Source organism: Anguilla anguilla, chromosome 10 (assembly GCF_013347855.1).
Source record: "Anguilla anguilla isolate fAngAng1 chromosome 10, fAngAng1.pri, whole genome shotgun sequence".
In the NCBI taxonomy this organism is placed as follows: Eukaryota; Metazoa; Chordata; class Actinopteri; order Anguilliformes; family Anguillidae; genus Anguilla; species Anguilla anguilla.
The window spans coordinates 2553946-2568646 of record NC_049210.1 but is presented as its reverse complement, the minus strand read 5'-3'; the positions used below and the strand labels follow the sequence as shown (position 1 = coordinate 2568646).

The window sequence follows — 14701 nt, the reverse complement described above, 5'->3', positions numbered from 1 at the left end:
GATAACGTAAGTGACTTTAAGCTCCCTTCTATAAACAATACTTTGTCTACGGTGGTGGCATTATCCTAGAATGCAACACTCATAAAAATGTTTGATTTGGCACAATTAACAACAGTATAAAATAAGCATGTTCTGCACCTACTCGGTGTCGCAACTGTCTGTAAAATTAGCGACGTGTTAACGGATTTAGGCGACGTTCCGCCGTCAAGTTTAAGAAAAGGGGGCGTGGGCAGTTTAGTTTACTTGCATGGCTTAATGTTCAGCCACTTACCAATCGAAGGCTCCCTTCGACGGATTCATTGTCGCGATTCTCACGGCCGTCGTGAGTTTTGCTGCCCCAACTTCCCTCAATCACTTCGCCCTGCAGAACACTGCTGACGCCCTGCCGATCGCTCAGAAAAATCTCCATCAATGCTACCTTTTCGCCAGAAACCACCAGACACGACCAAAACGAGGGGGCCAACAGTACCGACACCACAGAAATATAGCACCAGAAGCCGTCAACAGCCATGGCATACATTTACAGAAATATTAAATAATAGCCAGGTAATACGCAATACTAATAACGGCTCTTCATAGTTCCCTGGACCACCCCCACCGAGCTTCAGATTCAGACAGCCTCACAGAATGTAAACACGACTACTGCTTCCTGGTTGCACAGGAAGAAGCGGATGAAACGCTATCTGTGGAAACCGCTAAACTCTATGGTCGAAACGTGGGACGCTGCCTCCGAAAACAAGAGGCTCGTGCGTTCCCCCAAGGATGTAACTTACCTCGAGCATTTTAAATATTTATAATTTAAAATGTTCTGTGCGTTATAAATCTACTCAATACGTGTATCATATCCCAGTAATGGCTATTGTCCAGGTTTTTATGAATTTTTAAAAAGGCTATATTAAGTCAGAGAGACACAAATGGTTATGTACTTTCAAACGTAGGCCTGTAAGTAAATTTTTTAAAAATGTAATGCTGTGTGTAATGTTCCTTAGCTAGGTGACCAACTGCAAGGAACAAGAGTATTTGCTACTTTTTAAACAAACACAATTCTAAAACGTTTCAACACAAGAACACAAATTTAGGAAAATGTGATCTTATTGGGTTTTAACAGGTAGGTTTAATGTCCGTATTATGGAATACAGAAAGGCATTAGGATTACGTATTTAAAATATATTTTGTTGTATTATGATGCTTTATATATAACAGACAAACAATGCATATTCTTATTATTGTTGTTGTTGTTGTTGTTAGTAGTAGTAATAGTGGTAGTAGTAGTAGCCTACCAATACTTTCAACTAATAAAAAGTGCGACTTATTAGTCACTACTAATACTAGACCTGAAGTAACTATTACGTTAGGCTGCAAGTATCACTGCCACAGTAATACCCGCTGACATTAAATTGCCTGCTAATCTTGCATGGGCGTCTCCTGTAATGACCCCTTTCCGTTTCAACCGAAGATGCGAAACAGCGCCCCTCGCGGCCTCGCGCCGTCACAGACGAAAGCGCGACGCAGTACAGAGTGGGAGGAACAACATCCCGAGACAAGCCAAAGGACGGAGCATTATTTTTAGCTTCGATAGGCAGGATGAGCGGACGGGTCGGCGACCTCAGCCCGAAGCAAGCTGAAGCCTTGGCGCAGGTGAGTACACGTTACGAATATATTAGCGTTTTTTTGTATTTACTTACGTGCATTTTCTGCTCATCAACGGGAGCACTGTAATCGATTTCATATGCTACAGTATTTTATCATGGTTTATTCCGAGCGCTATGACACAGCAGCTTGCATAGTTGAACTTGTCGTTGGTACTTGCCAATATTTTGAAAAAGCAACATAGTTTTGAGAATGGTTTGCATTATACGGTTTTCAGTCATTCCTGAATTATATCTAATTTCTAAGTCTAAAGTTTAGCATGTAGGATGCAGGAAACAGCATCTACTACGCGCTGTGCGTAGCTGCTAATGTAGGCTTCATGGCTAACGCAACTTGCCGGTTATACTGTATATTGCAGTTACTATTTGAATCTGCCGGACTTGTAATGACAGTGATAAACAGGTGCTCATGGTAGCTATAGACACCGGCTCTGCGTGTGTAAACCATTATGTATTTTACCAAAATTATAGTGTATGTGCGTTGCACGCATTCAGTAACTCAGTTATACTGTAACGTTAATTGCTGGATAATATTCTGCGTTTCCGTGCTTTGTGGAGTTCTACCGTATGCCAAAAGCATGGAAGGGAGGCGTGTAAAACTCAATGGTTGCTTGAATGATCAGGAATGATTGAGCAATGTTACGTGTTTTAAACATCCCGTTTTCGTTTCTCTTTTTTTAGCCAACATATAGGAACTAGGTTATATCAAACGCTTTATGTGTGATTAAATTTTTTTCTTTAGTTAAATCTGACTTTAGTGTGTTTACAGTACTGCTGTCGTATGTTTAGATCCTCTTGAGGTAGGCTCAAACAACATTTACTTTTATTTTTGCTTTATGTCTTTTTAATAGTTGTTTTTGCGATTGCCTTTTTATTGTTACTTTAAAATGTGAAGCATTTTGGATTGCAATCCGTTGCACGAACGTGGGCCAAACACACATTGTTATTGGTGGTGGAGTTGTTAGTGTCTTCGTAATGCCTCGGTCTAATGTATGCCCTGCATGTGTGTGGTTTGTGGTTTTTTTGGATCATAATGCTCACTCTCCTTCCACCGGACAGTTTCGAGAGAGACTTCAGGACGTGCTTGCCCTCTTGCCCTCTCAGAATGACCAATACCTGCTTCGCTGGCTGAGAGGTGAGACTGACAGCTCTTCTGCTCAACGTGCTACATGTTGTGGCTCTAGAACACGGTCCGTAAATAAGAATGGTACTTGTTCAGTATATTTCCGCCATCGTGTGACAATGACTTCCTTCAGTCAGAACAAGCGTGCCAGTTATGTTCCCTCCTCCTCATTCTGTCCATCCCGTGTCCCAAATGCAGTACCAGAATGAGGGAAAACAAAAATGGAGTCCTTGTTTTGAGTATGGGGCGAGCAGCGGGAATCAACCTAAACCATAAACTGTAGAAAAAAATATTGATGAAGTCACTGTGATGTCTCCCCGTTGTGGGCTTGGTGAAAAGCGTTTTGAAGCCTGAGCCAGGGGAGACATATTGCGCCTAAATTTTCTTGTGGGGAAAAAAATCGTTGACTTTGGTCTTTGATCGTATTGTTGCCATTGACTTACATTAAAACAGGTGGCTGAAACACCTACTGTATAATGGAGTCTACCACACTGGCCCTAGTGAGCAGCGTCTCTCAGCAAGACCAGGAAGTGAGCTTCAGAGACGCAGCCCAGTTTTTGGCCGCTCGGCCTTAACCTGTAAAATAACAGTCTCAGCGCCTCAGTGATGTCAGTTACTGAAGCCTCTGGAGCCTCCTCCATCTTCCTACAGGCCGTTGCGAAGATGGCGCAGAGAGAGAGAGAGAGAGAGAGAGAGAGAGAGAGAGAGAGGTGCAGCTGCTTTGCATCCTCGTCCGTACTTTGCCATGCTAATGTATTCCTGCCAAACGGAACATGTCTTCTGTAGGCCTCGTTTGCATCGAGGCATCGAGGCATTTCTGTTGTTTGTCCTTGGGGGGGGGGGGGGGGGGGGGGGGGAGGCAGAAAGCAAATTAGCGCTTTGTTTCCTTCGAAACGGAAGGCAGATTTTTCAGTTTCATAACTCCTTACCCAACTGATCGTTTGATGGTCGCGGCTTATGGATTACACACCCTGCTTTCACAAGAGCCAGCGTAAGCATGCACTCACTGCCGCACAATGAATGATTGTGTTTCAGGTTCCATGTTGTGCATATCCCCAAGCCCCCCATGTCATGTACATGTGTGTGCCAACCCATAGGATTATTGTTATTTATATTAGTTCTGAGGAAACAATACTCTCAGTCTTTAAAAGGTATTTGCATCCTGGGAAAAACGACTAAATGAGATGCATGAAAATACACTGAGCTATGTGAGATCTGAAATAGGGTAACGTGGTAACAGAGTCACAGAAGCAACTTTCAAATGCGGTTGTGTTTCATTAAGTCAATGGCCGGCAGTCACCTTTCCTCTGATGGAGAGTCTGATCAAGACCTTGGAGTTCTGACTAAGATCCTAAACTCCATGACTGAGCACATCGTCGGGTTCTTTCATGAGTACTGTAGCATGTTGGGATATAGACTTTACCCCATATTAACGATGGGCTGGGACTGTGTAGAAGCTCATGCCCCAGGCCTTTTTCTGATAAGATTATCAAAGGGGCGAACATAAATGGGCGGGGCGGGGGTCAGTGGGTACAGGTGAAAAGGCAGGTGTTTGAGCGATATGTACTGTACTTCCCCCTGACCCAGAGACAGTCACATCAGCTGTGCACCTGCCAGTGGCTTGAAACGCTGTACTGAGCGAAGGCCAAGTTCTTGGGAGATCAGTGCCACCTAAATGATCTACTCTCACGCAGTCCATAGCCTGTCTACCTCATGTTCTTTAAAGAAAATGTCCCCCTTTTTTTTGTTGACATTTTCAAGGGTGCTGTCGCTGTGTGTATGTACTGTGGTGCTGAATGTTTGATTTGCATTCGATCTGTCGGTCTGTTAATCTGCCGTTTTTTTTTTTTTTAAAACAAATCAGACCCAATGCTGAACGTGATTAATTTGCGGAGGACGCATGTACGCATGTAGAGATTTGGGGAACTGGAGTTAGTGAAGTGGACTTTCACTTCACTTTGAGACACCCCCAGGGAAGCCGGGTCATGGGCCTGATCCCCTGTGCACTGGCGATTAGGAGGATTTGGCGGATTATATAACGCAACCGCAGTAGCCGCCGCGCAAAAGGAGAACCTCCCTTTCCTCTGCACTCGGATTCGGGGAGCTCTGCTCTGCTTGCATCACACTTGCTTGCATTGCGACAGTACAACAGTACAATGACCGTTAGAACCACAGCTGGGTACTAATCACCTTCACTGCTCGTTAAACGCTGCGCATGATTCTGTGTCAGAATTCTGTGTGGAGGGAGGCGGTTCATATTTATGGTTCATGTTATCTGAGTGTGCACCAGTTAAATATTCCCCTGATTTAATTTGGATGTGTATTTAAGCAGCAATCTGTGTTATAGTGGCGCCATGATACCCTGTTGAAGTGGCACTAATGCTTGCCTTTTCTGATTGAATGGAGAAACAGACCAGCACAGCCTGCACTGCATTGGTGAAAAGCACACTGTAATTTAGTTTTATTGATTTAACACTTGGTAAATGTGTGTATTTTCAACTCGGACTGCTTGAATTTGTATTCCAGTCTGTTTAAAATTTAAAACATAACAAACATTTTTTTTAAAAATTCTAGCATTGATCTTTTATTTATTTTACTTATTTTGTGTTTCATGCTTTTCTCTTTCCAGCCAGGAACTTCAATTTGGCGAAAGCTGAAGCGATGCTTCGCAAGGTACGGCGTCCTCTCCGTTTTATTGGCGTTGCGTCACCTGGGCGCCCGGCCGTGGGATCTGCCCTCCTTAATGACCACCGTACCTGGCAGCCCGATCCCTCTGTATATCTGTCATATCTCATATCTCATATCCATATCAGCAACAAATCGTGCCTGAGGATACTGTAAATAATTTGTCACGTCGGCCTTTTTTGGAGGAATTGTCTGTGTTATATTGATCTCGATTTGTTGCACAAACACATACCCGGATGATGTTGCAGTAGAGCCCACGCAGTGAAATGTCCGGTGTTCGTTCAGCCTCCTAACAGGTCACATTTGGTCCCACAATTCCCACAGTGTTGAATTAACGCTCCCTGCGATAGGTTGGCGGCCTGTCCAGGGTGTATTCCTGCCTCTCGCCCAATGCACGCTGGGATAGGCTCCAGCACCCCCCCCTCCCCCCGACCGTGCTCAGGATAAGCGGGTATAGATAATGGATGGATGGATGAATTAACACTGTCAAGAGGTTGAACCAACACTGTTTAGAGTTGAATTAACACCGGACACTTTACTGTACAGATGTTTCCGTGCGTTTCCCGCTCAGCCTGTATAGGCTGTTTGAGAAGCCTGCGCGGTCGCATTTTACAGGGGTTGACTTAACAGGAACGGAATGCTGGTGGCGCATCAGCTGCGTCGTCTTGGGGCCGTTCCCCGGTTCTCCCGCCGCCGGTCCCGCGCCCGTTCCTGTGCCTTTACCCGGGAGTGCGTTGGCATAGAGCGGTGGCAGAGCCAGCCCCTCCCCTCCCCTCCCTCCCCACTGCGTTCGTTTGCAGATCCACTATCCCCCCATTGCTGATTGGGCAGGTATTAATTCTCAGGCAGACTAAGCCTCCTGATCTCCTTTGACCCCTCTCCTGCTCCACCCTCCCCCCACCCCCCACCCCCCCGACGCATGTTCCTCGTGCCCTGTGGGAGCGACTCTGAGTTTCCTAATCACAAGACGGGACTTGTGTCAGTGACTCATACTGTCTGTGCCTGTAGAGACGAGCCCGTATGTCTACGTCATAAGCGTTTTTAGCTATTGTAAAAAATTTTCAAAAAGCGGGGGAAAAAAGCTTTACTGTAATAAAAAAAAGATCATCCTTTGTGTTTTTGTGTTTCTCACACAGATATGCTGAAACTTGCCAATAAATTGGCGGCAAAAATAATGAGACAAATTATAGCATTAGCACGGGCCTGTTTTTTTTTAAATCTCTCGCTGGTTACCATGGAAACGTCTGAATAATTGAGTGACACTGTTAGTTTCCAGAACCAGAGACTTGATTAAATGAAGACTGCTTCACATATTGAGAGCGAGGTTTTATTGCGTGTGGTGACGCAGGCCATAATTTGATTCAGCTTTTCTGAAAGTAGTGTTTTAATATTTCCCACGACTTCGTTCTCAGCATCTGGAGTTCCGAAAACACGTGAAAGCCGACACGATAACCACTGACTGGAAGCTGCCGGAGGTACGCTAGCTTAGCCGCTGTATTTATGCTATTTAGCGTAAGCAGTAGAATTTTAGCATAAAAAAAAAAAATAGCGTGCTTTTAGGACTTGTTGGTATTTGATTCCACTTCCTGGTGGTGATGTCATACTTCAAGCCCATTGGCTCCTTCCTCCCTGTGTCTTCTGTGTCAGGTGATCGAGAAGCACCTCTCCGGGGGCATGTGCGGTTACGACCGAGAGGGCAGCCCCATTTGGTACGACGTGATTGGCCCGGTCGACCCCAAGGGGCTCATGTTGTCCGCCTCCAAGCAGGACTTCGTCAAGTCCAAGGTTCGAGACTGCGAGATGCTACAGAAGGAGTGCGACCGTCAGTCTGAGAAGGTACGCCCAGCCCGTGCCACGCCCGCGCCATGCCTGTGCCACGCCCATGCCACGTCCGGCGCCACACTCGTGCCACGCCCGGCGCCACAGGGAACAGGTCCGCTAATCTCCTGTAATCAGAACCTCAGGGGTTCCGTTTCCTGTCTGTACCTGCTGCCACGCAGGTGGAGTTTGAATCCACCCTTAGTGCTGTGTCACTGCTCACCTGTGTAGGCTCACCTGTGCCCTTTGTGTTTTCCCTTCTTTCTCGCTCTCTCCTCTCCGTCTCTATTTATCTATCTTTCCCTCTCTATCGCTCTTTCTCTCTCTCTCTCTATTAATCTATCTCTCCCTCTATCGCTCTTTCTCTCTCCGTCTCTCTGTCAGTTGGGGAAGAATGTAGAGTCCATCACCATGATCTATGACTTGGAGGGACTTGGGATGAAGCACTTGTATAAGCCTGCCATCGAGACTTACGGAGAGGTATGAGCAGTATGGGGTGTGCCTCTCACTGTGGACACACCCTGCCCCACATTAGCAGATAATAGCTCGCCTGAGAGCGGGGGAATTTATCCTTTTCATCTCCGCAGTCACGCACAGAATGGATGTCAGCCTCATTTGAAGTTCATATTCGGGCATTTTACGTCTGAGGAAATCTTTTAATTAAAGAGCGTCAAACTCCCAGAAGTAGCATGAACGTGGTCTTCGGGGATATGACTGATCTGAAGTGGTAGTCTTAGTCTGTTTACAGCAGATTTGTGTGGTGGGATTTAAGGCTTTATGATGGTTCTGGATGTGAGCTGTGTCCCTTTTCTATCCTGTCCTCTCCAACGTGTCCCTGTAGGTACTTACCATGTTTGAGGAAAACTATCCAGAGGGATTGAAGAGACTGTTTGTCATTAAAGGCAAGTGCACTTTCTGCCTGACTAGGAGTGAATGTGCCATGTCTATCCTTGTGTGAAGAGTTCAATATGGGTTTGCTTTCATACAAGGAACCAGTTTGGTTGCCCTTCTTTGAACCTCATCAAGTCAGTTGATTAGAATTGTGTCTGAGAATCCATAATGCTGTGTGAACTGAGGTTTCCAGGCAGCGTAGCTGGAGTCGGGCTTGGGTTTGGGCGGACGCTTCCCCTCACACGTCAGTATCTCTCCCTTCCAGCTCCCAAACTCTTCCCCGTGGCCTACAACCTTGTCAAGCACTTCCTGAGCGAGGTCACCCGCCACAAGATCAACGTCCTGGGAGGTAAGAGGCGGAGCTTCTGACCTCAAGCGCCGCGCAAGCAAACCGGCGCACAGAGATGCGCAGCGCGGCTGTGCTCACTGCTGCCCTCTGTCTGCCAACAGCCAACTGGCAGGAGGTGCTGCAGAAGTACATCGAGCCGGAGCAGTTGCCGGCGATCTACGGCGGTACCCTCACGGATCCGGACGGCGACCCTCGCTGCAAGACCAGGGTGAGTCCAGGAAATGGTCCGATGGGGCGGGGACACGGCTGCAGGAAGTGCTGCGCTTAAAAAAAAAATAAAAAAAAAATTTTAAAAATGCGCCGTTTGTGTAGCGGAAGTCGTAAAATAAAGGCTGTTACATAAAAAACTACGTATACCAAAGCTAGCTACTCGCCTTAGTGCTGGTTAGAGCGTTTAGGTGCGGACCATAGTGCGCTTGAAGCTTCTGGAAAATTTCATGTGCCCCAGCCCACCCCCCCCTACCCCCCCCCCATGTCACAGTAGCACCGCTACAGACCGCCACGCTTCGCCGCATCACAGACAGACGCCCGCAAGCCACGTCTGTGATCAGTGGCGTCTGAAACGGGTGGGGTGTGGGTGTGGGGGGGGGCGGGGGGGGTCAGTGGACCGCTGGCTGACCGCAGTGTGAGCGTTACTCATCCGTACACAGGTGACTGTCTTCACCTCACCTATGACAGGGTACAGTGCAAGGGATTCTCTGTCAGCTTTTCACAGAACCGTTCTGTTGTTTCTTAAACTTGACAGAAGCTGGGTTGATACAGTAATACAGTAAAAAAAAAAAAAAAGTACTGTATTATTCAGTAAATGTCCAATTCTGAGAGTTGGAACAGATGATGTCTTACCAATTATGGCACAGATTCATTCAAACGCTTGTAAGCAAATAAGACTAGAAGCACTGGTTCTTCTCTGTGTCCTATTAGTCTAAGTGCAGTTTAGGCTCTAAAGAACGTCTGGTCTGACTGGTATTAGGAATGTCAGAATCTCCTTTGTGTTTACCTTAGCCAGAGACAGCCACTGTTGTTCCCCTAATGCAATGTGGGTGCTGACGTCAGTGTCCTTGTGTGTTGATCGATCCTTGCCGCCCTTAAAGACGCGGGCAGCGTTGCAGGTGCGGAATTTAAATTCCAGACCCACCCAGTTCTCCTCCTTCATTCCTACCTGTGTGCTTACCTGCAAAAACGCCACTGCTTTAGGGAGCGAGTCAGGGCTGCCCAACCCTGTTCCCGGAGATCTACCATTCCTGTTGGGTCTCACTCCAACCCTAACAAAGCACCCCTCATTCGACAGCTAGAGATCTTCCTTGAGCTGCTAAATAGTGGAATCGGGTGTGCAAAATGAGGGTTTTAATGAAAACCTACGGGATGGTAGATATCCTGGAACAGGTTTGGGCAGCGCCCTGGTGTAGTTATATTCTACCTCCAAGCACTGAACCTGGATCAGCACAGTTTTTTTTTGTAATAATAGGGTTCAGGATACAGTTTGGGGAATATGACTGGTTCAGTGGCTGGGGGGGGAAGCAACTGTGCAAAATAGTCCTGAATTTTAGAAAGAAATTTTCCTGAATTTTGACTGGAGGGGGGCATGTTCTCAAAATGCCTGCCACACTACAGCACCAACAAGCTCCTTGGTCTTATTTATTGCAATGCAAGGAATGTCTCAACGGGTATAGCTACATTAGCCTACACCTGTAGTCCACCATCTCCAAGGAGATTCCAACCCATTAAATGCTCCTAGAAGGAGCTAGAAGCGGGGAGCAAGATGGCTCCTGAAGGATGCTTGAGCAAGGAAACACGAACGCATCCTTTGCGGAAGTTTTTTTTTGGGGAAACGCGTGACGTATCCTGTGGATCCACCTCTCCACATCCGCCATGTCTGTAATTTATGTGACTTCACACTGAGGCTCGACTGAACAAGGACACGTTCCATTTGCCTAATGCACATTTTTCCTCGATTCCTCCATCCTCGTGTCCTTTCCTTGCTTCCTTTCCTTGCGTCCTCCGACGGGTTTGAGCTAGGAGCTAACGAAGTATGCAAGGGAAGGAAACATGAAGGGAAAAAAAACCGATTTGAATACATCCCTGGTGCTGTGGAGTGGAAGGCCCCCGCCCCCCCCACCCCACCCCCAGTGCCCCGTGCCCCCTCCAACACCACCCCCAGTGCCCCATGCCCCCCCACCCCCCCCACCTGTGGCCCATGCCCGGTGCCCCCTGTGCCCCAGCCCAAGATGTTGTGAAGTGACCCCATGCCTGGTGTTTCTGCCCGTAGATACATAGGTAGAGGAGTCCCACCCAGAAGCGGAGGACTAGGGTTTGTCGTCCTTCGAGGCGAAGGAAAAAACCGGCAGACATTTTCCCGACAGGAAGTGCGTCCTCCGGCGGAACCAAGCGGGCGGGACCGTTACGTCTGACGTCTTTAATCCCGTCGCTGAGCCCCACAAGCTCGACTCGCCCCGGCCGTGGCGTCCATCACACTTTTAGAAGTAGAGTTAGATCGAGATTAATAAGCTTTGCCCTGACACGGAGAAAGAGACATTTAAGTTTTTTTACCGCCCCCTAAAGGACTCATTTGTCTCGGGTCATGTGACTCGGGTCATGTGACTTGGGCCTTCATTCTCTCTCATCGTGTCCTAAATCTGTACTTTTACTGCTGAAGGGCAGGGATTGGCTCAGCCACTGCTTCCTGCGCAACATGTTCTATCTCTTCCCACGTAGAAACGACTGCTTTTCGTGCAATATCAGATAAAGAAGTGTGAAAAACGATAAGAACTGGGGTACTTTTTTTTACATGCGTACGCTCTGTGAATTCAGTAGAGAACGTGTCTGTGAACACAGTGTTCGTCTGTGTGATTTACGGGGCCAAACGGACTACACTGGTTCAGTTTGGCCCTGTGGTGCAGTTTGGCCCTGTGGTTCAGTTTGGCCCCGTGGTGCAGTTTGGCCCTGTGGTGCAGTTTGGCCCTGTGGTGCAGTTTGGCCCTGTGGTTCTCGTTACTGTGCTAAGAGAGTTATTTTCCTCTTTTAGCACAGTGATTTGGCTCTCTGTGTGTCACACTAACAAGCAGAAAAACCTATAAACAGTAGCCAAGTGAGGGTCCATAATTATATGGTCTGTTGTGGTGTTTTATAATGATCTGAGGTGCTCTCCTGGGGTCGGGCTGCTACAGCCACGCTGTGCGCTTCCAAAAATAAAGGACTGATGCTCAGGAGGGGTAATGGCACTGACAAACAGGAGAGCTTCTCAGTGTGTGTGTGCGTGTGTGTGTGTGTGTGTGAGCGTGTGTTTGTGTATGTGTGTGTGGCCAATGCCAGCCCTATGAGTCTTTTTCCTGGATGATCATAACATTAGTGTGTTTTGTCAGCCCCAGCTGGTTTTCATGCAAATAAAATGCAGAACAGACTTATAAACAGCCTGGAGCTATAAAAATGCAAATAGCAACAATGTTCTTTTTTTCCTGGGTAAAACTCTGAGTGTTTTGTTAGGACCAGCTGTAGAGTTACTCCGAGGATAGTCTCATTTTTTTTTTATCAATGAAAGGTGCAGCATTTGGGATACTGGTCTGAGAAACATGGTTTTAATCCAGCATCAATGGCCACAATATTATTTGAGTGCTTGGGAGCTTGCAGAATACTTTGGTATTTGTGGTATAGAACAAAAAAAAAAAGCATATATATGCTTAATACACCAAAATATTTTTCCAGCCAAAGTTTATGAAACTGAAACTTCTGTTAAAACAACCTTAAGTAGGGAAGTGGGGCAGAGGCAGTACTAGACGGAGTTTGGAACCTGGAAGCTGGTTTCACTGAACGCTGATAATTGAACCACCCAATCCTGTGAGAGGGCTGGCCCATGGTTACCATGGTACCAATCCAGCCACCATGCTTCTACTGTCCAAATTCTGAAGGGTGGAAGGAGTGTGCCTGTGTTTCAGTGAGGGGGGCCCCTTCCGCCCCCCCCACCCCCCATTCATGAAGCCTTGTGGCCTTGTGCTCGCTTGTGGGCTGGTGTGTTTTTAAACTGTGCTCATCTCAGCAATGTGCTGTTTTGCTGGAAATTCTGAGTGACAAAGATAGTATCAAATCATGACAAAGATAAGTGACAAAAAAAAATGTTTTACACTTGTGTGGGTCCACATTACATGAAATCGAATGCACACTTAGTTTAGGAAACGCTTAGGAAAGGTTTAAATTGATTTCCAACAGTGAGGATTCTGTTGAGCTCTTGACAAGCCTCTGGTTCCCACCCTGTCAGGATCCATGAGTTGTGAATGGAACAGGAGGGTGTGAAAGGATCTAGTGCAGTCTCTGTTAAGCTCGTGAATTTGGACCCATGAAGGAAAATGCCTTGTTGCCAAACCCGCCAGTGCCTTAAGAAAAATAACATAAAATGTGAACTAGAGAAGTGCCTTAGCTCACCGTCATGTGACCTGTCACATTACAGCCTGCAGTCAGACGTGAGTCCTACTTTCCTTTTCTTCTTCCCCTTCAGCAGAACTGGGTCAAATGTTTTGGATTCAGATGCTTTTCTACGCTCTACTCTCAAAAATTGCAAACCTGGTCATATTGACAGGCTCAGTTGCACCAGGCAAGATCAACAGAGCACAGAAAAGTATTTGAATCCAAAAGAAATGCGTATTTGGCCCTGAAGGTCTGCCCCTTCCCTATTCTCATTATTGTTTTGCGTGTGTGCGTGTGATGCGCCTTGCCCCGCCCCCTGGTGTGATTGGTTCGTTTTCTGTGGCAGATACAGTACGGAGGCGTGGTTCCCAGGTCCTACTACGTGCGGGACACCATCACGGCGCAGTACGACCAGTGCATCTCCGTCAGGCCAGGCTCCTCCCACCAGCTGGAGTACGAGATCCTCTTCCCCGGCTGCGTGCTGCGGTGAGTGGCATTGTGGGTAATTTTCTCCATACCATTTTTGGATATAAAACAGAGGAGGCTCTCGGGGGGGGGGGGGGGGGGGGGGGCATCACTGCGTGGAGAACTAGCACTTCACTGTGACATCCCGCCGTGCAGCCCTGGACGGGTGAGTTGGCCCGGCTCCTGTTCCGTTCCCATGATCCTCCTCTTCCCAGGTGGCAGTTCGAGAGCAGCGGGGCCGACATCGGCTTCGGCGTCTTCATGAAGAAGAAGATGGGGGAGAGGAAGAGGGCGGGGGAGATGAGGGGGGTGCTGCTGAGCGAGCGGTACAATGCCCACCTGGTGCCAGAGGAGAATTCCATCACCTGCATGGACCCGGGCGTCTGTGAGTGACCAATAGCCAATAATCTGCACCCTGGTATCCAAAAGGTTAACGTATTTCAGATGAACAGTTGATGTGGGTCAGGTTTTTTTTCTCGATGTGGGATTTTACAGTGTAAAATGCTCAAGTGTTAAATCAACTGTGATTGAGTGCGGTCGGATGGAGTGCATGTGTTCCTTTTTGGACTCTGTGAGAGTTGAATTAACACTCAACACCTTAACTGTTGAGACTCATTAAATATCATTAAATAAGCTGCTCCCTTTCCTGCCTCCAGACGTGCTGCGATTCGACAACACCTACAGCGTGTTCCAGTCTAAAAGGATCAGCCTATCGGTGGAGGTGCTCCTGCCCGACACCCTATTGCAGTCGCCCAGCAGGGGAGGGGACTTCCCTAAGCCCGCCCTTGGAGCGGTGGGCCAATAGCAATAGGTGGGAGAGGATCACATGCTGCTCCCACGAGCGTTGTGATTGGGCGGCGCCATCTCCCAGCTGTGTGAAGGTGGGTCTCGCACCGAAGCCCCCTCATTCCGGATGCCGGCTCCCCAAAAGCCTACGGCACAGAGGTACTAAGAACCTTTTTAAATGCTGCTCACGAACAATGGAGGAACAACCAGACAGGAAGGCCAATTGTACGGAGAGCATAGACTCTTACTTTATTAATTGTGGCCTCCTGTATCAACCACTAGTAGTTTACTTGAAGGTTTGTAGAGTGCAGAAAAACTACTTTGAATTGATTGTTCACATCAGATTGCGCTTTTTCCAAATGAGTATTTATTTTAGTAAGTCCACAGATGCTCACTCTGATTATGAATCTATTTATTCTTGTACATGGCATCTGCCTGCAGTATTAAGTGGTGAAAGATGTTTCGTCACGTTCGTGTGACTTTTACATCAGGAAGTGTTCTGTTCAACACTGTATTATTAGTGAACACATTACGTTCTGT

General features: G+C 47.3%; 2 protein-coding genes across 3 annotated transcripts in view; one reads left to right on the top strand and one right to left on the bottom strand.

Moving 5' to 3' along the window:
* rnf215 (ring finger protein 215) overlaps nucleotides 1-1081 on the bottom strand; it is a 5966-nt gene extending 4885 nt beyond the window's left edge. The window contains exon 1 of the mRNA XM_035436355.1: nucleotides 272-1081. Within this exon, the coding sequence (XP_035292246.1) occupies nucleotides 272-520 (249 nt within the window). The 5' untranslated portion in view covers nucleotides 521-1081. The remainder of the gene's footprint in view (nucleotides 1-271) is intronic.
* The window catches only part of LOC118237536 (SEC14-like protein 2), a 16923-nt gene extending 2222 nt beyond the window's left edge, over nucleotides 1-14701 (top strand). Inside the window, exons 2-13 of one of the 2 annotated variants that reach the window (XM_035436353.1) lie at nucleotides 1457-1638; nucleotides 2709-2784; nucleotides 5402-5445; nucleotides 6870-6932; nucleotides 7105-7293; nucleotides 7660-7755; nucleotides 8117-8177; nucleotides 8432-8515; nucleotides 8617-8723; nucleotides 13257-13396; nucleotides 13591-13760; nucleotides 14032-14701. In XM_035436353.1, coding sequence (XP_035292244.1) covers nucleotides 1585-1638; nucleotides 2709-2784; nucleotides 5402-5445; nucleotides 6870-6932; nucleotides 7105-7293; nucleotides 7660-7755; nucleotides 8117-8177; nucleotides 8432-8515; nucleotides 8617-8723; nucleotides 13257-13396; nucleotides 13591-13760; nucleotides 14032-14180 — 1233 coding nt within the window. In that variant the 5' untranslated portion in view covers nucleotides 1457-1584 and the 3' untranslated portion in view covers nucleotides 14181-14701. The remainder of the gene's footprint in view (nucleotides 1-1456; nucleotides 1639-2708; nucleotides 2785-5401; nucleotides 5446-6869; nucleotides 6933-7104; nucleotides 7294-7659; nucleotides 7756-8116; nucleotides 8178-8431; nucleotides 8516-8616; nucleotides 8724-13256; nucleotides 13397-13590; nucleotides 13761-14031) is intronic. The other variant, XM_035436354.1, reaches the window with a different exon arrangement.